The following is a 23,298-nucleotide window of genomic DNA, read 5'->3' as shown; positions in this document are numbered from 1 at the left end:
GGTATCAATCCTGGGAAAGAAGAAAACAACAATACATCCTAAAAAATCAAAACAAGAAAATATAAGTGAATAATGATTCAAAAGTATTTGAAATGGATGCATGAAATTCTGCCAATTATTTGTTGTGTAGCTCATAAATGTTGTTGCATCCAGGAACACCAAGCCAATGAACCATGGCTTCTTAACTCCTCCCCATCTACTTCCACTGATCGTCTTTTATTTCATGTCGGCCTTTTTCAAATTCTCAATTTAATGGCTGTGCAGTAGGGTGGTTACTGGTTACGTATGGTGGCCCGTGGTAACAGATCCTGGTGGTTGTTACTGGGTCCGTTAACTTACAGTTTCTTCACTTCCGAATCTCATAATATTAAAGAGTAGTAAGTAAGAATGATGATTACTTTGTACTGTGTATGTGTTTCAGTGCGTCAAAGTAAGAGTAAATGGCTAAAGTTAAGTAACAGTGGAAATCGTACGTAAGTAGGAGCCCCATGCATGCAGAGTGCAGAATGACATCTAGCCATCCGATCTGTGTAGAGCCAGTAGGCATGTAAGCGAACTCCACGGATACAGACAAGGTCACAAGAACATGTTAATGTTCTATCATTTAACTTTGAACGAACACGAACACTTAATCGGACAAATATATGTGTTCATTTTCGTTCGTTTTAATTTAAAAAATGAACATGTTCGTGTTCTTTTACGTTCGCTGTAGGTCCACTGGGGGTCGGATCTAACAACTAATCTTGGATCAGCCAACTTAGTGCTAGCGAATACCACACTAAGGCACCTTGGCCTCGGATCTCGTGTTTATTTTCGGCTACTTGTGTGTGAGTAAGAGAAGGAGAGAATGAGAAGTAGGATTGTCAAAAAGCTTGGTTTCTCATGACATGCTTCCTAGCTATGAAGCATGCATAAGACTTCTTTCATTTCATCATATGCCCATTGGGCTTCTTTACATATACAAATACAAGTTACAAGCCCAAAATACATACTTACAATACAAAAGACTTAACATCAACAAAACGGGACCTAACATTCGCTCATTTAAAATCTAAACGAACAGTACACGAACGTAACTGAACATTGTTGAACAAAGATAAATAAACATGAATGAACATATATTATAACATAAGTAAATGAATTGAACACAAACAAACATAAACAAACACAAACGAACAAATATAAAACATATTAGGGTGATGCAATTTGTGAAATACAAATAATATTTAATTGGATTCTATTCAAATGTAAGCGAACATGAACGAACATAATGAATGAACGAAACATGTATTAATGTTCGTTCATTTAATAAAACGAACACAAACTTTTTATTCATGTTTGTTTGTTTATTAAATGAATGAACATAAACGAACTTCCCGTCGAGTGGTTCACATACAATTCACTTAACATTCGGTTCGTATGTAGACCTAGGTACTGGGCAAAACTATCCTACCAGGGTCAGCCGTCCATGCATGTGAATTTTTTTAGTATTATTAGTATATAGCCATAGAGAAAATTTCCTGGATCCATCACTATCTGTGTATGTATTATTTTACTGGCATATACGTGCAACATGTTTGTATGTATACGCGTATGCAGTATTATGTATCATCATGTGCTACGTATATGTTCTGCAAGTTGTCTGATCACATCAAATCTGCATATGAAATGAATATGAATGTGAAGAAGCTTCAATGCCTATTCAGACCACGGTTTTTCCGTGCCTGTCCCCACATCCAATAATTCTCATTCAAATGTTTTTCCTTATTTTTTTTATTTTAAAAAAGAGAGGAAACATTACTCCGTGTGCAACAGATTAAATATAAATGATATGTGTTCGATGTAAAATATGGTTTTTAACAATGTTTTAAAAACCGGTATTTTACTCGTACCGGATTTGGTTTAAAAATGGTATAACCGGTTAACCCGGGATGTACCGGGAGGTTAAACCGGGTTGAATAGTTTACCATATAAATACAATTTTAACTCAAAAAACAGCTCAAAAGTACATTAATAAACCTCAAACATGAATCAAACATCACATATGAACAATGATAAGTCAAATAAAAACTTAATCCATTATAAAATATGTAAAGAAACCAACCTTAGATTTGCAGGATATAAAAGTTGTTTATTAGCGATTCGTCATTTACTATTATTACTCGTTTCAACCTTAATTATTTGCTAGGTTCAAAGTCATCTTAAAGTATATGGGCCGCAAAAAAGTATTAAAAATATCTTGGTTTAAAACTAGTTTGCCGGTTTAAACTGGTATTTTTAAAAAAACCGGCGACACAACATTCTAGCAAACGCTTAAAAATACCGGACTCTAAATACCGGTTGCTTTGCCAAAATTTTATTTAACGGTTTTTAAAACACTGTTTTTAATCCCTTACATGTTACTGACCTTTTAGGTTTAAATGGTTGTCCGTTTTTTGTAAAACATACACACATGATACATGGTCAAGATCAAACCCGAGATTTGCGCATTTTGTATTTCAATAAAATTCTATCCGCCAATGATTTTCTTTTCAAACCATCGTGAGATATTTTTGCTCTTTTGAGGGCAACACATTTTTAATGAGACGGAAGAATGTCTGAGACAAAAATCATTTTTCAGTGACATAATCCATATAACTGATGCATATATAGATAGTTTATTTTTAATCCATTTTTAGCGGCATGCCAATGGAACAAAAGTTATACATACGTGCATATAAAATGAGCCACTGGGAATGAAAGAAAATGAGATTGAGTAATTATGAAGTTGAGTGTTCAAGTAAAATACTATCTTAGCGGACTTACTCTATTGGGTAATTATCAATAGAGTAACTAAATAAATGAGTGTTACCAACGGCTTGCTATTAGCGGACTTACTCGATTGGGTAATTACCAACGGATACCTAAAAAAACACTTTAGAAATAATACCTTGTTTCAAAATTTCACGAGTTTCGTTGATGAGCATTACCGACCAATATACCCTCGGCAATCCATTGGTGATGAAAGATTGGATTTCCGATAATACTCTCACATATTCTTTTTAGTTCATTGTCGATGTGAGCCCAAATTTTCGTTGGTAAACCCTTTCCGTTAGGACGTAATTGAGGTTTGAATTTCTGATAACATTCAAACCTAAAGTTTTTAAGCGATTGTTCGGGTCGGGCCATTACCAACGGACGTGTCAGTATTAGCTAGGGATGAGATCGGGACCATCCCGGTACCGACCGGTCCCGGTCCCGAAAATCACTAATTTTTGGTACCGGTACCGGTACCGAAATCTTCGGTTCGGTACCGGTACCGGTACCAAAGGTAAAAAAATCGGAAAATACTGGTACCGGTACCGAAACTTAAAACTTTGATACCGATTTGGTACCGTCGGTACCAAATCGGTACCGATTTCGGTACCGGTACCGGTACAGTAGCGGTACCAATCGGTATCAGTACCGAATTTGCCCATCCTTAGTATTAGCATCTAAATAGATCCTGGTTTTAACAAAGATCAGACTCAACTTAACTTAATTTATTATTCAGCAAATAGAATATGGTTGTTTACATAAGACCGAATTCTATTCTTTTAGATTCTTTTGATGGGCATATGGAGGCTAGTTTGTAACAAAAAATCGAGTTATAGATATAAAACTCAATATTACACCACCAACCGTGTATGAGTTATTTAGAGATTCATAGAACCATTTGTACGTAAAAAAAGTGAGCTTTATCTATGATATATATAAACGAAAACCCTAAAATCCTATGTGTCGCGATATGGTCGCTTTCCTCTTTTATGGAAGTCATCAGATTGCTTAATTTTTAAATGGAGGTCTCTCATTGATTTAACCAAATTCATGGGTATGGGTCTTACCAAAACCAGATGGCTCTTAAACGGGTTATAACATCTCATTAAATTAAAAATTAATCTTACTAATTATTTGATATGAAAATCCTATAAAATAGGGATATATTAAAATTTAATATCCAATTTAAAAAGAAAAATATATTATTTATAATTAATAAACAATTTTACAGTAAAAAACATAAGCGGGTCATTGGTCACCAAATCCAGATAGTTTTTAAACGGGTTATAACATATCATTTATTTATGAAACTCTTTCATTATCAAACCCTAAGTATATTATTAACTTTCTTACAATAAAGAAAATTAAAATCCATAAAATAAATATTAAAAAACGAAAAACGTAAAACAACCATTATATCAAGCCATCAAATTGCTTTATTTGTAAATGAAGGCTTCTCAAGCATTTGACCCAAATTCATGGGTAAATGTCTCACCAAACCCAGATAGCTCTTAAACTGTTATAACATCTCTTTATATTAAAAAACAATCTCATCAAATATTTGATATGAAAATCCTATAAAATAAGAATATACTAAAAATTAATATCCTATTTTATTTAAAAAAAAGGTATTATTTATAATTAAGAAACAATTTTATAATAAAGAAAATAAACGGGTAATAGGTATCACCAAACTCATATAGCTTTTAAACCAGATTATAACATATTATATATTTGTGAAACCATTTCATCATCAAACCTCAAATATATTAATTATTAACTTTCTTACAATAAATAAAATTAAAATCCAAATATACATATATAAATATTAAAAACGAATAATGTATAATAACCCCCGTAATACGGGGAATAAAATCTAGTTTAATGATATGGAACTCGGATTCTTACTTTCAATCACATTTCTTTTACTAGAAACAAAGTTCTTTTTTTGAATGGCCAAAGAAGAAAAGCCGGCTACCAGGAGTAACCATGTGACAAAAGACAATCCCGTACGTCCGCGATCACAAATAGCGCTGGGTACCCAAAGCCCACCATCTCATGTTTCTGGGAAAAGCAGTCACCTAAAGACCGACTATAGTAAAACCCGGCTGAAATCATATTAGAACTTGTGACCTTGCAGTCTCCAACCCAAATCTTCATTTTCCCTCTAATGCCAAATGACCTAAAGCTTATTGACAAAAGGAGTCTTTTCACTTCTTTGGCGTCCGAATATAATCTATAACCTTTTGCTATTATTAAAAAAACATTTTTTAGATCATAAATATATTTAGGGCAAGTATTTTTTAATTAACACATAAAAAGTAGTGTGTTTATATCAAAATAGAAGGCAACACTAAGTTGTACAGCTTGAAAGAATATATTTGCGTCGTAAATTGTACAAGTGATATCAAGGATAATAATGAATATAATCTTACGAATCATGGCTAGTTAAAGATGGAGATATTCTCTCCATAAGTTATGCCTTACATATAATTGTAATTAAATGTATTCCTAGAATTAGCTTCCAATTCTTGTGTGTGTGTGTGTATGTTTTATTGTAATAGACGAAGTGTATTAGATATTCTCTCCACTGTTCCCTACTACCTCTAAAATACTTCTGACCGACGCACTGTTCCGGCGACCCAATGTTCCCCTCCACCAATAAAATGTTTTTCGGAGACGCACTGTTCCGTCGACCCAATTTTCTCTCCACAACTAAAATATATTCCGGTGATGCACGGTTCCGTCGACCCACTATTTCCCTCCACCAATAAAATATTTTTCGGCGACGCATTATTCCGTCAATTTTCGGCGACGCACTATTCCGCCACTATTCCCCTAAAAAAAACCCCACGAATCATGTCTTTGCTTCATCAACTTTTCTTACATACCATAACATCTGCTTTTATTCAAGATTGGACTTATCCTACGGTCGTCCATCTTGAGGGGGCATATTAATGATAATACCATGAATCATGGCTAGTCAAATATGGAGATATTCTCTCCATAAGTTATGCCTTGTATATAATTGTAATTAAATGTATTCATAGAATTAGCTTCCAATTCTTGTATATATATATTTTATTGTAATAGACAAAGTGTGTTTGATTTTATTCTTCTTCTAATATTGTGATTGTTCATATTCTTCATATAATCATGGTTTTATAATATATTCAAAACGTTAATAAGTAATACAAAAATATTTGTTAAGAGTTTTGGAGGCATGCTTATGAAAATTTTACACTTGTATAATGTGGGGACATGGTGATTCTTGGATGTTCGAGTGATGTCAATGTCAAACATGATAGCGCTGAGCAAGTGGCTTTTTACATGAATTTACATTAATATCGCCATCAACTCTCTTCGATCACTTATGCCTACGTGTTGCAATCAAACCCCACATTTATCTCTTCATGAGTATATTAGTTAATGTGCCGGATTCTATTTATACTTGATTTAATATATTTATCAACTTTTACTAACTAAATCCAATCGTTTTGATAACATGGTTTTCTGTTTGAAGCAAATTTGAATAGATACAAAAACAAAATCACAAAACATAAGAATGAGTGTGGTGGGCGCCACTTCTGTCTACGGTGGCAACCCGGCGTCACGTTACCAGTGGCGAACATGTCTTGCTGGCATGGGAACACAATCGTTACCCATCAACTTTTTGGCAAGGGGATGCTTTTTCTTTTCTTTTTTACATTTTATGTATTATTACCACTGGCATTATATTTTGCCACCCCTCAGGTTTTTTTTTAAGTCCACTACACCCCCTCAAAGTTTTATTAAAACCCAACACTAATTGATGATTATTAAAAGCCCAGTAGTTTGTTATAACTTAAAAGCCCAAGTTAGTTTGTTATAACTTAAAAGCCCAAGTCCAGTTTCTTTTTGATGATGAGGGTTTTGATTCTTTTGATGGGAAAAGAAAAAAACACAGAGAACAACGAAATGATGACCATCGACCACCACCGTCAACTCCTTGCCGAACCACCAACCTTCTGCCCTTCCCCTGCCGCCGACAACTCGTCGCCACCATGTCCATGACTTAGGTAATCTTCTAAATCCTAATTGTTTTTATTTTATATTTAGAGGACTTGAAACTTGGAAGATAAAATTAGGAAGGAAATTGGAGTTTAGGATAGGGTTTATTTCAAAGAAGAAACAAACTGTAAACCATAATCAAATACACAATAACAACTATTATTATAAACCACATTCTAAACAAGTTCTTATTAGCAATCTTTTTAAAAGAAAATTCCAATATAGTAATCATAACAAGTTCTTATTTTTAAACAAGTAATACAAATTAGTGAAACTGTGATGAGAATATAGAATATAAACAGTATGATAAGACACTTAGACACAACATTATATGACGGGTTAAATTTTTGGAAAAATAAATTGTGTTTATTTCAACATAGAATTTATATATAACGTTGAGCATTATATATCTATGTTAACAGTGCAATTTATGTGTTTGTTACTATCATCATCGGTTTTTACATTTATAAATGCATAAAGTAGTTATATTTATAGAAAATAAGTTGATGTAGTGATTAGATATAGCAATGAATTACTAGGGTTCGAATCTAGAATCCCCCTATTGGCATTTTGTTCCCTCTTGTTGTATAACCTTGACTTTTTTGACAGTTTCAATAATTAGTCTAAAAATAAATGCCTCACATAACTAATCTTTTCTTTTTTTTTTAAAGCCTTAAATAAAAGGAGACAATTTACAAGAGGCAAGTGGCCTAACAAAAGGTAAAAAAGAACAAACAAGTCACAGCCCAAACATACAACCATTAAAATAGGAAAATTCACAAAATTAAGCCGGGCGTCAATTTTCCCACTCCAAGCTTGATATTTTTCTTGTTTGCTTGACCCAAAAGTATGAGAGCGATTTGATGTTGTTCACCATTTGCACATCACGAAGGGGGCTTTATTAGAAATTATGTTATTTCTAGCTAACCAAATCACCCAACATATAGCCGTCAAGATAAATTAAACCGCATGACATGTGTGTTTGCAATTAGTTATTTCACAAAATTAATCAGACTAAATTAATAAATGAAAAATCTCTCTCTCTCTCTCTCATTGAAGTTTTCCCGCTTGCACGTTTTCAAGCTTAAAAGTTTTTTTTTCTTCTATAATAATAGATTATAAAACAAACAAACATCAAGATTTTTTAGTTACATAATAAAACAAAGAACAAATTGGATATGTTTAAATACTTTTTGATCATATTACGATCATACTTGATTTGATCACCATGGATCCCTCTTTGATGGTATAACATCACATCATCCATCTTCTCTAATCTTATTTTTTTGTTCTTGGTTCATCGACGGTTCAGATGAACCGTCGATTAGATCTAAGGGGTTTGTGGTGTGATGTGTTTGGTGAAATCATCTTAGTTTGTTTTTGTAAACATCTAAATGATCCATCAGAACAGATTCGATTGTACTTTAATCAATTTGTATAGTTTGTTACTTAGGGTTTATCAGACCATTTAGGGTCCGATTAGTTGTGAGTGTGGGTATAATATGATACAAAAAGGACGATTTGGACTTAGGTGTTTTGGGATCTAATTGAAAAGGATCAATCTGGACAAAAGAGGCTTCAAATCGCGTCGCCTGAAGATTCAAATTGGATCGCTTGAGTAAATGAATCGGATCGCTCAATATTTCAATCGGATCGCATAACATTTTTCATTCGAATTGCATATCCATTTAAATCGCACCTCATGCGATGCGACTGAAATCCCATTTAAAAGGGTAAGTACACTGAAACAAATAAAGTTGTCGCTGGCGGGAACGTGCAGGCATATCATGCTAGTTCCTAAAACTCATACTTAAGCTATTGAAATATATATATTAGATTTTATCCCTCGTATTACAGGGGTTGTTTTACGTTATTCGTTTTTAATATTTATATATGTATATTTGGATTTTAATTTTATTTATTGTAAGAAAGTTAATAATAAATATATATATATACTTGAGTTTTGATGATAAAATGGTTTCACAAATAAATGATACGCTATATCCGGTTTAAAAGATATCTGGGTTTGGTGATACTCATTACCCATTTATTTTCTTTATTATAAAATTGTTTTTTAATTATAAATAATATCTTTTTTTAAATAAAACATGATATTAATTTTTAGCATTGGATTTTAATTTTCTTAATTTTTAATTTAATGAGATGTTATAACCCGTTTAAGAGCTATCTGGTTTTGGTAAGACCCATACCAATCAGTTTGGGTCAAATCAATTCATTTAAAAAATCAAGCCATCTGGTGTCTTCCATAAAAGGGGAGAGCGACCACATCGCGACACGTAGGATTTTAGGTGTTTCGTTTATATATATTATAGATTTTTTTGAAGCGGTATATATTTAAAATTATATGTATTAAATTTAAATTTCCAAAGCATCACAAGTATTTATTTTGTATCCATATCTTGAAGATATGATGTTTACTTTTCTTTAGTACAATCGCAATCGTGCAATAATACACTTTCTTAAATATTTACAAATGCTAAAAGTTATTATATTTTATCCCATCCTTCAAATACCATTATGGGATAAAATATAATAAATTTCAAAGCCAATTTTTTGCTTGAATCTCATATTTAAATTTTTTGTTTTGTGAATATGAAAGTGGAATTTGTGGCTAATGGAATGAATTTTTTAACGCTTGGTTGCAAGAAATTAGACCCAACTTGAGTATTTTAATGTTTGCTTGTGAGAAATTTAACAGTTGAAAAAAGATGAACTCATAAAATAGTTTTTGAATCCACAACTGTGTGCAGGGTGGCTTGACCATGTCCCCGTAATGTGGGTTGGCCAGTAGGAAAGGTACTTCAGGCTATTTTTTATTACTACTTCGTGTTTGTAGAAAAAGAGAAACGAGTTGGTTCATTTAGGGGTCCCAATTCATGTATCGACTTTGGTTGAAATCAAGATGTTGTGATATTTGCGGATAAAAAAACAGCAAAGAAACATAGACTTACGTAGAAAGATTGGTGTGGATCTCGGGTGTTTTAACTGTGTGTGGGTGGTGTTGGGCATTGGGCTTGTCCCTATTTGTCTTTTTGGTGTTTTGCATGTAGTGGTGTTTGTATTGGTGGCTAGTAGAGGTGTACAAAACCGGTTCTAAATCCAAACCGAACCGGTATATAAACCAAACCGGTTTGGTCAACGGTTGGTCAAAACCGGTTTGACTCAAACCGGTTCGGTTTACAAACCGGTTTAGACACAAGATAGGCCGACCTGGTTACGTCGGTTTGGTTCGGTTTATAAACCGGTTTAACCGGTTTTGGCCGGTTTTAAACCGGTTTTTCTCAAACCGGTTCTATTTTAAAACCGGTTTGGTAGATCTTAAGGGGAACCGGTCATGAAACTGGCGGTTTGGGAACCGGTTTGGGCGAAACCGGTTTTAAACCCAAACGGGTTCGGTTCGGTTTGCCTAAAACCGGTCCCAAACCGGTTTTTTTGCACACCTCTAGTGGCTAGTGGCTTGTTAGTACGTTTAATACAAATTATCTCTTAAAGTCGTTAAACCAAAAAAACAAATGTTTTGTAGTTTCTGTTTTAAATATTGAATCTAACTTTCTTCAAAAAACATCATTATTCAATTCTAAGTCCGTTATCAATACACATAATGGGCTAAACTAACATTTCAACAACTTCTTTAGAATTATGTGAATCAATGATAATTAAAGGAGAGTTGAATATTTCTTGGGGCTTCCCCTTGGCCTTCTCACCACCTCTCATTTGATCATTATCCAGCCCTTATTGCTGTTCCACTTGAATTCAACTTTTGTTTGATCCATCCCCTATCTTCTTCAAACCCATCCAACCGTAACTCTGCTTTCCGCCTCTCTTACAGAGACGTTTGCAGAGCTACATAGAGGCATTTTAAGCACACGCAATGGTACCAACCGATCAAGCCAATAATGGTTCGTGTGCATCTCATATGTATATAAAATTTCAATATTCATGAATTAACGGTATGTAATGTAACGATGTAACAGGACTAACAATTGATCAAGGGGTCGCATGTGTGTTAATGCTGGTGGCTTTGGCGCTAACGTATCTCATTCACTGAGGGACTTCAGGGATATCTCACGACGAGGAATGATGCAAGAGACCGAGTGTGGTTGTCTGGATTGGTCTTGGAATCACGTTTCTTGAAGCAGATTTTATAGATATAGATGTGTCTTGTCTTGAATTGGATTTTGAGGGGTGGAATAGATGAAATGGTAGTAAAAATTATGGTTAAAATTGTGTAGATTTTTCATGAGAGTTTCCTGTTAATATTCATGAATTAAAATCTTAAATTTTCCATTTTGATTCATAATGCAATTCTTATTTGGATCATCCAGCACTAGTAGAAGCAAAATATATATTATGAAATGTTTAGCATTTGTACTGTAAATCAAGAAACCAACAATGTTTAGCATTTGAAATGTTTAGATTGGGTTTTGCGATTCAAAAAGGAGTAGCGGCGCAGCTTGTTGCCCGCTTGCCTTCTGTTTCGATGTAATCTAATAAACAATCATATATATAGATGTATGTATATTGGTTTTAAATAATACAATGGATGCACTAAAAAAAATTCTTGACAAAAACATTGTTGAACTTATGTGTTACGTGACTTGTTCATTTTAAAATGTTCATTTTAAAATTTACATCGTTAAAACGCCAAAAAGAAAAATTACTTTTAGCCTTGGTGTCAACTAAAACAGCCCTAACAATATTCGGCAAAACGAAACAAGAATAGTTTTGACGTGTGCGTCTAAATCTACTACTAATCTCGGCATGCGGTTAGACGTATGACTGGTGGCGGTCAAGTACATGAAATGAAGATTCGTGGCAGCTTATTAGTGATGATTCATGTAGTTGTATGTTGTTGATGATGTAGAGCATACTTCACAACCTCATAAAAAGATACCACAATTCCAACTGAAGGCCCTGCACGCCACGCACGAGGGCCTACACCTGTAAATAGTCCCCTCATTCCACCATCCCTGATTCAACAAACAAAAAGCTTACAGAATCACATCACTAGAGCTTAATTTTCAATTTTTGTACCAAATCTTATAATGAATAGGAAGTTAGGAACAAACCTCCATTAGAATCTGCCTTGTTGTCATCCTTAATACTCTAGTAGGATCCTTCTGCAATAACATAAAAGAAAAGCAAAAACATAAGATATAAATTCATGGTTCACGAACTCAATGCTCAAAATCCACGGTTCAAGTGAATGCCTCTATTTGTCTTTGTGTTTTTGCAACATCGAGTGGACATGTGGCGGCAGCAGCAAGGCTGCCAGCAACAAAAGCAGCAGAGAAATTTGCACCGAGCACGCTTACAGCGTTGGCTTCCTCACCCACCAAACTAAGTAGCCCTCTTCTTACTGGCTCAAGAGTTGATCAACATATTGCAGAAAAAGGTACATCACGAGCCAGCTGTGCCCCAAGACCCGTCCAAAGAGCTCGGTAACTTTGCACTGCCGTCCAAAATCAGTCACTTAGAGTTAATAACATAACACATGTTAAGTCTAATAGCTTACCGTTCTTCATATTCTCTGATGTCTTGACATTAGATAACACATCCACTAACGTCTTCCACACTCCAGGAGCATATTTCCCTCGGGTGAAATCTTTGAATGCCTAAATGTACACGTATCCATATTCCCGCTCATTTAAACAAAAACAACCAAAGCTAGTCAAGTTCAATAACTGAGAATAAGCGAAAGTACCTGCATGCGGGTTCTAGCAAGCTCTATAGGATAGCAGGCAGTGCAAGCCAATGAGCGTGACAATGATCCAGCCAGTGAAGGGGCGTATGGGGTCATGCTTGGAGCATTCTGGGCTGCAAAATTTTCAAACCAATCACGGAATATGTCATAGCAAGGAAGATATATTCCCACCTGTTCAAAGTTCAAACAAAATATTCAAAGTTATTGTATGTAATGTCTAACCATTGGCATCAAAGAATGAGTCAAACCATCACGAGACTTACAGTTGGTACGGCCACTGCAAGACCAGCATTTGTGCCTCTCCATAATCTTGTAACACCCTCCTGTAAAGACTCCCATCAGATATATGAAACGACTCTGAAACCGGTTTTGTAAAGCCTTCGATAGAATGCAAACCTGGCGAATAATTTTGTAAAATACATCGAGCGTTCCTTTGTACTGAAAACAGTCTGGCGGACAGATTGACACTGTCCCATGTACTCCAGCACGGGCGCATGATGGAGAACATCTCAGGTCCGCAAACATCTAAGTAGACAAGATTTATATGAACACATTCAAATTATCATCAAGAATGTTATAACTATATATTGGAAACGTTCCTTTGATAATTGGATTGCGCAACAATTTGATTGAATGAGAATGACAACAATAACACAAACTTAACAAAATATTTGGACGCGAAACTGTAAGTCGGGATGTAGTGAGGTGCCATCATCACCATAGCGCCAGGAACACCGGCCCCGGGCGCCATGGGTTTTTTGCTCCCTTTGGCGCGATCTGTATTAACACCCAAATGCATGTTGAATTTGTTCCAGCCAACTACAGTGTGTGACCACTACACATGGTCTAAGAATGATTAATGATATGATAGCATCACTATCTAATTTGTGTTGATGCTTAATACATATTAACACATGAATAATATATAAGTATCAACCAATCTACATTTAATTTTAACCATGATTTAGAGATCAAATAACTAAAAATACGTTAGGATCTTGCTAACATTGCACACATTAAGCTATGACAAAAACTACAATATATAGTTGACTGAACCAAAAAAAATGTCTCAACACACTCCATCCTAAATAAACAGATAATAAATAGCAGCCGTACATACCATGTTTGGTCCAAAGACAGCCATTCGAGTGATATGATTAGTCATGGGATGAGAGTACGCAACACCAGCAGCCTGTGCTTGCAGCCTTGTCTATGGAATCATTAATTATCATGGAAGAGTCCTCCTAACATAAAACATGAACAAGGGAAAGTGAAAATGACATACTTTAGCGACGTCAAGAGGGTTAACAATAATGGCGGAGACGAAGGCAGCGGCTGCGGCGGATAAGCCTCTCTCCGAAAGACCTAATTTTTCATTGGGTGGCTTATGTTGTTGCGGTGGTGGTGGAGATTCAATCATCAGGATCATACTGCTTCTTATTTACCATAGATTTAAAAAGCATTAATAGTGCCGGAGGGGATCAAGAAGAATTGAAGTATCCCAAATTGCATGAAAAGGAAACCGAATCAAAATTGAATTAAGGCTATACTCTGACGTGTCAATATTCTATAAAAGCCACATGGCTTTCAATGATTTCAAAGTAAGAAACTGTTAGCGGTGGGGAACAAACAGTACGTGGCTTATGTCTACCATACGCGTGGCGTTAATTTTACCAACTTAAAAACATGACTAAGCACCACCTAAATACTACACTATTTAATTTGTATGTTTGGACCGATGGACTCACAAAAATTAAAATATGTAAGTCAAAATTACAAATTTAATACTATTCATAATTTCTTCATAGGTAATCTCGAACTCTTTGCTGAACACACAGAGAAGATATGGAATAGATCGGGAGGATGCATCCTACTTAAAATACAATTTCCTAAAATATAAAGATTAGTAAGTATAATTTTGCGTTTGTATTTAAAAAAATCAAAATAAATAGTTGTGAACCTATTAGGAAAAATAAAAGATTAACATCAATTAATCTTAATTGAGTTGGTAATCTACAAACATTTTAAAAGAAAGATTATGAGTTCTATTCTCACTAGTATTATATTTTTTTATTTTATCATTAATGAAGTAAAAATTATAAAAATAAAAACTTATACACGTGACAACCTATATGAAGTGTCAATGATAGATTTTCTGAAAACCTTTATCTCCACATTTCTGGTCCACCATTTCCTTATTGCATTTCATGTGTTTAAACAATTAAACTACCAATCAACGGATTTATTATCTTGGAGCCTAACCCGGCCACTCTACGGATCCCTACCAGTCTCACTTTCTTCATTCCGTCAAACCCTTATCCACTTCCTCCAACCTATTTCACAGTGTCGTCAGCCACTTGCAAGTCTCCAGTTGTGACGTCAAAGGAGGCTTTGTTTACGTGAAAGACTTTCCGATTGTTGAATCATCTATCCATGAAGCCAAGAGTTTGGAAACTTTGAATTCTATTCGCAGCGCTCTCGACATCCTGGAGGACCAGCCGGTGCTCTTTCAAGTGAGTTTCTTTTCTATTTTTGCTTTGATTTACCTCATTTGTTTGAAAAAATGTGTTAAATTGTTTGTTTGCTTGAGGTTTAGCTCGAAAATATGAGAACTGCCTGTGTATAAGTCTATGTTGATACTTGCATATATACTGGATCAGGACTTATATATGTGAGTACTTGTAATCTAAATGTACTAGCTAGTTTGAGTGCATAAAAATGCAGCACCATGTAGCATACAATGCTTTATTTGTTTAAGGAATCTGTTGTTTCAACTTCCATGTATTATTATTGTTTCCACGATGAAGAGAATAGACATATACACTGACAGTTGCATGGGCATTTAATCCCTGAAAGTGAGTTCACTGTCTTGTATCATAATTGATTAATAAAAGTTTCTTCGTGGAGCTCAAGTATTCTATAATGCTTGTTTAGAGAAACTGGCTTGAATTTTTCTCAATTGGGTCTAATTGGATAATGTCGTAATGGTTAACTGTTTCTCAAGGATAGTCGATCTATATCTGGATTATAGGTTGTTATCATGTTTGTGAAACTTATTTGCTTATTCTTTTTTATCTTATTTGCATGCAACTTCATTGTATTTCTTTGTGTGTATCTTATCGAATACATAATATTGTTAAGGGTAAGGATAAATAAAATGCTCGGTAGCCATAGGCCTAATATATACTCAAGAGACAAAGGCCTCACCTGTTGCCTTGGCGCAAGGCTAATAAAAGCGCACGACCGAAACAAAAGAAACACAAAAATTAAAAATTAGAAATTAATAAACATCATATGCCTAGAAAACTAATACCAATCCACAAATATAAAAATGGGAATTTATCATGCATCTTGTCCCAAGAGCATATATAAATGGGAATTTATCACAAGACTTGCTCAAAGTTTAATTGAATGTCCTCGCGTTTCTCTGATATATCAAATTCGGCCGCTTTCTGTTTATCTACAGTCTGTACTAACTAATATCATTCATAAGGAATTTGGGATCATATCTCACATTCTAATGCCTATTCTTATATTTAAGAGTAAAAGGGTTTGGTAGTTCTAGGTTCGTTCCAAAAAAAAAAAAAAAAAAAAAAAACCTCTATAAATAGGGGTCTTGTGTTTTCTTGGAAGAGACTACCCCCTATAAAATCAATGATTCCATAAAGCACATTCTCTTTCAGACTATTGACCAAGAAGTTTACCAAGTTCTAATCTGGGTTCAGAACAGTTCAAACATAGCAAGAATGAGAAACATAAAACCAAATGTGGTAACACGAATAGGAAGTATAACAAATACAAGAAAAGTAAACATAAGTCTATAATGTTGGCTCAATTGTTGCTCGGCCCAAGTGTAAGGCCTAACCTAAGAATTAAAAGGGTTTTATTATATTTGGTATTATCTTGGCTACCAAGTTAGGTTAGTCTATATAAATTGAGTTATAATTAGACATATAAATTATGAAGTTGATGCAACCAAGTTAGGGTTCATCAAAAATCAAACTGAGTTAGGGTTTGAGAGATTGTAATTAGTTTTTTGAGTTATATTTTCTTGATTAATATAAACGGAAGTTAGTCGTTTAATTTGTGTTAGATTATCGACCCCGGACTTGAATTGGTATCAGAGCTAAGTTCAACAAATCGATAATTGGGTTACCGGAGATTGACGGTTAAGGAGTTACGAGTCAATGATCGGATAGCGGCATTGAGTAGGTTGTTTGTATGGCGACAACTCGGAAACAAGTTGGTTTTTGATCAGGGTGTTCGGCCGGCTAAGTGTTCGGCGCGAAACGGTTTGGATAGAAAATTGTTTGTGTGAGTTAATTGGCTTTACGGTTAAATAAATAAGACAAAAGGTGGTTTTCCTATTCATCCAGATTATAAGTCAAAGCTCCTATTTGGGTCTTAATTAATTTATGTGGCTGTCTAGCAATATAAGAAGAAAAAGCTTCAGGACTTTTGTGGGCAAACCAGCTGGGCTAGCCCAGTTGGCCAGGCAAAGTATGGGAAGACATGGGGAGACCTGGGTTTGATCTTTAATGCCGACCGGATTTTTCCTGATTCATAAAGCCTGTCGTGCCTACGGGCGGGGTGAGCGGGGTTTACCGGGAATGCCAAATGATCCTTAGGTTCCAGCGTGGGTCCCGATAATGTCAACATAGTCTGGACCGAGGATTATAGGGCCGTGAATGCAATCGCGTTATCACTTAACTGAGAAAGTCCCCGTTCAAAAAAAGGACTTTTGTGGACAAGGTTCACAGCATTCTTTTTATATACAAGGAAACGCAAAAGTCAAAGGAGTCTTTTTTGGCGGTGACGTGAATTCAAAGAAGAAAAATAAAATCAAAATTAGGTTTGTTATTTTCTTTCTTGGTTGAGTTCTATTCAGTTAAACAGGTTAGTTTAACCATTTTTGTAGGTTTTTATTTGAGTTGAATAAGACGGTTTAATTCAGAGTTTGTATTTTATTTGGGTTGAGCGAGAAGGTTCGATTCAAAGTTTGTTTTTTTACACCGGTTACGAGTCAGATTCCAATCAAATATCCAAGTTCCAAAATTCAAAGCCCAAAGAATCGTGTTCAAGAAACTAAACGCATGGTCAAGAAAGTGATTCAAGCTCAAGGGAAGGCATCTAATGATCAAACAAAGCAAGTGTTTCTTTAAGCCAGGTGGAGCCCAAAGAACATTGCAAGAGATCAAGAAAAGCCTCGAAAGAATCAAGAGAATGATGACAAGTGTGAAGTTGAAGACCCGCCAATTTCGAGTAGGAAATTAGTGGGTGCGTCGGGTACAACAATTGGGGGGTGATTGTTGGCTCAGTTGTTGTTTGGCCCAAGTGTAAGGCCTAATCCAATAATTAAAAAGGTTTTATTATATTTGGTAATGTTTTGCCTAGCAAGTTAGGTTAGTTTATATAAACCGATTTATGATTAGACATTATAGATTATGAAGTTGATGCAACCAAGTTAAGGTTCATCAAGAGTCAAACCGAGTTAGGGTTTGAGAGATTGTAATCAGTTTTTTGAGTTATATTTTCTTGATTAATATAAACGGAAGTTAGTCGTTTAGTCGTAATGTGGATTAACTGTTAATAAGCATGGTAAACAGTAAACAGTAACCAACGGTAACGATGGTAAAAACATGGTAATCAACTAAACATCACAAATATAGAACAAGAGAACATAACACATAGCCAATACAATGAACTAAACATGGTAAAACAGCGACAAATACCGAACAGCAATTACTTATATGTATCTAAATTAGCTTATGTGTATCGTTAAAGTGAACTTTGACTAAATTGCAACATAAACGCATTTAGTTGCTTGTTTTTAATATATGTCTTGGAATGTTGATCTATATCTAAGTTTCATAACAAAAATTAATGTGACACAATATGTTATTTCTTTCATTGTTTAAACACAGACTATGCTAACAAAGCAACAAGTAGAGAGCGATGCTGCAATTGCTTGTTTGGAAATAAGTTTGCCAAGAAGTCTCTCGGGAGGGATCTTTTGAGAACCATGTTGAGTTGTAAGAACTTAAGAGCTTCATTCTAGGCCACACATTTAATTAGGTGAATTGGAATATGTGGTTGAGATTAAATCTGGCAAAAAAGTCAAAGTATGAGAGAGAATAAATATGTAAGTGGTTACACTAACTTTTACGTCCGTTACACATGTGTAAGAAGTCGGCTCGGTGCGTAAAAAATTCTGTAATTTTTTTACGTGTATGTAACCTACATATATTACGTATGTGTAAAAAAAATTCGAAAAAAAAAATCGTTACATTGAGTTCTTAAAACCCAAAGGGGTTCTCATTTGAAATCCCCCATATATATATGTGTGTGTGTGTGTTTGTGTGTGTGTAAAGAAAGTAGTTAACAAAAGTTGTAAAACTATATACAAGCTTAACCTTATAATTAGTTTTGAGTTTGAATCTTAATTGTAAAGTTATAATTCTACACCCATCATAACCGAACCGACCCATATATTTATGTGTGTGTGTGTGTGTGTGTGTGTGTGTGTGTTTGGGATTAACTTTCACTAAACATATTGTTGTATTATACCATTTTGGTATTTTTGGTTCAAAGTTGGTTAGTGAATTAACTTTAGTTTTATTGTTGGATTATATAATGCCAAATTTTTGTAATTAATATTATGGATTATATATTTTGTTTGTTTATGTCATGTCGCTTTTTGTAATATTTAGCACCAAAGTTTTAGGTCTAGTTACATTGTTTTGGAATTTGGTTACAGTCAACCTGCCATGACTAACTCACTACAACCTTAACAACCGATTAACCAAAATAACCATAATGGATGATCAGTTATGGTTATAGTTTTTTATTAACCGATATTTCGGTTATCATGATAGGTTTGGCCCGAAAACACCTCTAGCCAACCAATACACGCCCCTAATATGAGCTGGCAAACTAAACTATAGTCAAATCACGTGTTTTTTTATTTGGTCTTTTGAAAACATTTCTTTGTTTAGTTAATAATGATATTGCAGAAATTTTTTCAGAATTAGAATTCTCACTTTCCCATTGCCTCCCAAGAAAGGGTTACGTTGACATTTCTTTGTTTAGTTATAATAAAAGTCAAAAAGATTTTTGTGAAAAATACATGTAGGCCACACACGTGTGACATGTCCGACTTTATTTATCAACCTGTTTAAAGTAATATAAGTACGTTTTGCCTTCCATTAAACTTTCGGTCAAATTTCGGTTGCCCAACAAACTAAAGGTCAACACGTGGTAAAGGAAACAACAATTTCCATGTTCCTTCGACCGGACCAAATCGAGATTGCGATATGTTTGGGCTCATTCTGGTTTTGTTTATATTTATTAAACTCCGGTTGACATCAAAATTCAAATAATAAATTATAAATAAAGCAAATAAGTACATACTGTATATGAAAAAATAATTATATTTATGCTTATACGTATACTATGTGTACATAAATTGATTTTATTTATATCATAAAATATTTTTTTTCAAAAAAAATTAACTTAATAATAATAATAATAACGCTTACGCAAGTGCAAAAACATACCTGATAACGGTCCATTGATTGGAAATTTGATTCTCGGTATCATATATATATATATATATATATAATGAGCGAAAAATGGGTAAATTAAGACGTATGGTTTTAAGTAAAATACATAAGTTACAACCTAACAAAGCATATAGAAAAGGACAATATAGTCTTTTGAATGATAAACATCACGTGCATTCAATTCATTAAATATAGTTACAATTTAATTCCTTAACTTCAATCATCTTTTGTAAATTTAAACAATACTTACAACCATGACCCTTAATCTTTCACCTATATACTCTTTTTATTTTCACTTTTAACTCAATTTCCCCTATTAAATTTGAACGATCATAACTTTTTTGTATGTTAAAATTTTTTATAAAACATTGCATCATAAAAACGAGCATTTTATTATCTTTAATTTGAGTATCATATTACTATAATTTTTTCATTTAAAAAAACTACATTTTACGTATGGGCGTTTGCAGTTTTTTTATAGTTTTTAAATTAAATCGTGAGCCAAACAAACCATTAGTAATGGATTTTTTGTCGTCGAAAACCGAAACCACCCCATTGAAAATTTTAAAGAAAAAAATCATGAAATCAAACCAATGACCGGTTTGAACGGTTTCACGATTTCAAACCGAACAATGAACAATGAACCCATTTTGCCATATGACAGGGCACCATTAGGTTAAGCAAAGATTCATAATGCATTCCATAAAGCACACGCCCAAGATTTCCTGTATCAATACCTGTAACTAGCAAAGCTTATTTAGTCGCAATTAGGACCAATTTCAAGATATATAAAATGGGTCTTTAAAATGATATAAAATATTATTAAGATGCTTGTAGTATATTATAATGTTTTATATGTAAAGTATTATTAAGATGCTTGTAGTATATTATTTCTCAATATAGATTTCATAACTATGTATTACAAAAAGTTTACTTCAAAAAGGTTGATATTTGGTCATGTCGATCCAATAAACCATCCTAAAAGGCTAACTTGTATCGACATAAGCCAACTCATCCAATTTGTCATCTATGTTATAACTTTCAAATCTAAATTACTTTACCTCTATGAAACGAAATTAAAGTAATCTTGCTATTAAACAATTAGATTTTGTTTTGGTTAAGTCAAATAATGATCTTGAAAACGATTGAAACATCGTACACATTAACATGTGAATGATATCTTTTTTCTCGTTTCTTTCATTATGACATTTATCAAAAGTACAAATTGAAAACGCGACACGGTTTATGGTCCATAGGCCCCACCACTCACCATGATTATTTACCTTAATAAATAGTTGAGTTGATTTCAATAGTGGAGATTTACCATGATAACTTATATTTTCAGTTGCATACTATTTTTAGAGTTTGTGTTGAAGTACCGGTGTATCGACACCTTTTATAAACCCTAATAATGTCACAAAACAAGTGGTGTAATGTGATGATATGAGTGCAAGTTTCGGATTAATAAAACTACTTTATCTAAAAACGTAAAACTTTATAATTGTAGTAAAACATCATGTGTAAATTGGCATCAAAGTGTAAAACACCATGTCAAAATTGGCCGTAGAAAATAAAATACCCTGTGTAATTGACTAATTGACGCTCGATCAGTTATAAATCACCATTTATAAATTAGCGTTTAGGTGGAAAACATCATTTAAAATCCCTAGTAGCTCAAAACAATATAACTATAGATTAAATAAGAGTTTTGGCACCGAAAAGGCACCTATCGGGCCACATGGCGAAAAACCATTGGGCCACATTAAGTTTATATTCTTTTTCCTTTTGTTTATTGATTTTTATGTATTAGTTTCGATCCCGTATCGTACGTAACGGGAACCTACTAAATTTGAGTCAAGTCAGCGCTCGGAGCCGACAATGCCCAGGTTTTGCCGACCCATCTCCGCAACGCCCAGGGACCGACAACGCTCTGGTTGAACTGTCCTTTCTGTTCTAGTTTGAAAACTGTAATGAAAGTCTGCCGAATTCGCGCCGACTCACCGTCACAGTGCCTAGAACCGACAACACTATGGGTTTTACAAACGCCTGTGGTTTACCGATCAAATAAATATCGTTATAAATATTTTTATTTTTTATATTTATTAATCTTTAATGTGTTTAATTCAACGAATTTATTATTATTATTTTGGTTTTAACGTTTGGATTTTACCGATGTTTATACGGTACCGTAATGAACGTAACTGAAACCGAAGAAATTCGTGTCGAATCACCACTGCAACTCCCGAGACCTACAACGCTTGGATTTACCGACTCGCATCTGCAACGCCCGAGACTGGTAGCGCTTGGGTTTTACGAATGATTGTAATTTATACGAATGTCACTATTGTTTCCTGTGTTGACATGTTAATTTTTTTTAACTTAGTTTCAATATCTTAAGAAACTTAACCCATACCAACCGAATACACGTTAGTGCACCGCCGCAACACAGTTGCGCTGCATAAAACACTAGTTGTGTGTAAATGTAAAAACACGATGTTAAAACAAACACAACTTAAAATTATTTTGGCCACTATAAGTTTAAAATCAAGTTGAAAAGTTTCAAATTTTCACTGGGGCCACACAAGTTACCTCTTCTTCAAACGTTAGTCACCTAAGTTTTACGCATTTACACTTTCGACACAAGACTTTTAGCATTTCAACTTTATTCACAGAGCTTTTATGTTGGCGGTAGCTTAATGAATCAACCTATTACTAACGGAGCTACTGTCGTGTCCCTACTACAACGCGCCGGTTAATGCATCTATAAAGAGAGGGTTTGGATTATATCTAGTTTTCCAACCAGGCAAACCGTGTAGGCGTCAGGGTTCATTTGCGAATTAAGTTCTAGTCGCTGCAACGGGCGGGATCTTCAACTTGTTTTAATTAAAATATGAATGATAAAAAAGACCACTCGATTTTATGGTGTCATTTTATTTAAAATATTAGCGTTTGAAAAGGTTTACTTAATTTAAAAACGAAACGGGTGATGTAGTGATACTGATAAAAGGTTAAAATTGGAATCGGGAATTTCGAGATTAGTACCGGTATCAGTGTTCATCAAAATTTTGCCTATGATACATATACCGTATCGTATAGGTACCGAATCAAGCATTTTCAATACCAGTAATGGTACCAAGATTTTAAAATACTGGAATCATGAAATTC

The 23,298-nt window shown here is 34.2% G+C and overlaps 1 protein-coding gene across 1 annotated transcript; it reads right to left on the bottom strand.

Annotated features, from left to right (window-relative positions):
* Positions 1-11,602: 11,602 nt before the first annotated feature.
* Positions 11,603-13,130, bottom strand: LOC143603344 (mitochondrial carrier protein MTM1-like). The gene is made up of 5 exons (XM_077080162.1): positions 12,968-13,130; positions 12,835-12,894; positions 12,572-12,742; positions 12,383-12,482; positions 11,603-12,319 (listed from the first exon to the last, which is right to left on the bottom strand). The coding sequence occupies exons 1-5, from the start codon at positions 13,094-13,096 to the stop codon at positions 12,243-12,245; spliced, it is 537 nt and encodes a 178-aa protein (XP_076936277.1). The 5' UTR covers positions 13,097-13,130; the 3' UTR covers positions 11,603-12,242.
* Between the last annotated feature and the right edge of the window lie 10,168 nt (positions 13,131-23,298).

This window comes from Bidens hawaiensis, unplaced genomic scaffold (genome assembly GCF_021521415.1).
Source record: "Bidens hawaiensis isolate Kalapana, Puna unplaced genomic scaffold, B.hawaiensis_p1.1 tig00061367_1, whole genome shotgun sequence".
In the NCBI taxonomy this organism is placed as follows: Eukaryota; Viridiplantae; Streptophyta; class Magnoliopsida; order Asterales; family Asteraceae; genus Bidens; species Bidens hawaiensis.
Note: the sequence above shows the minus strand (reverse complement) of the source record. Positions and strands in the feature narration are given on the sequence as shown.

What these genes read in the sequence shown, in the direction of transcription:
- LOC143603344 (XM_077080162.1), bottom strand. Translation starts at nt 13,096, where the DNA reads ATGTTTGCGGACCTGAGATGTTCTCCATCATGCGCCCGTGCTGGAGTA. An exon ending in TTTACAAAATTATTCGCCAG is followed by an intron (nt 12,895 to 12,967) that starts GTTTGCATTCTA and finishes GAGTCTTTACAG; the next exon opens with GAGGGTGTTACAAGATTATG. An exon ending in TTGCTAGAACCCGCATGCAG is followed by an intron (nt 12,483 to 12,571) that starts GTACTTTCGCTT and finishes GTGTACATTTAG; the next exon opens with GCATTCAAAGATTTCACCCG.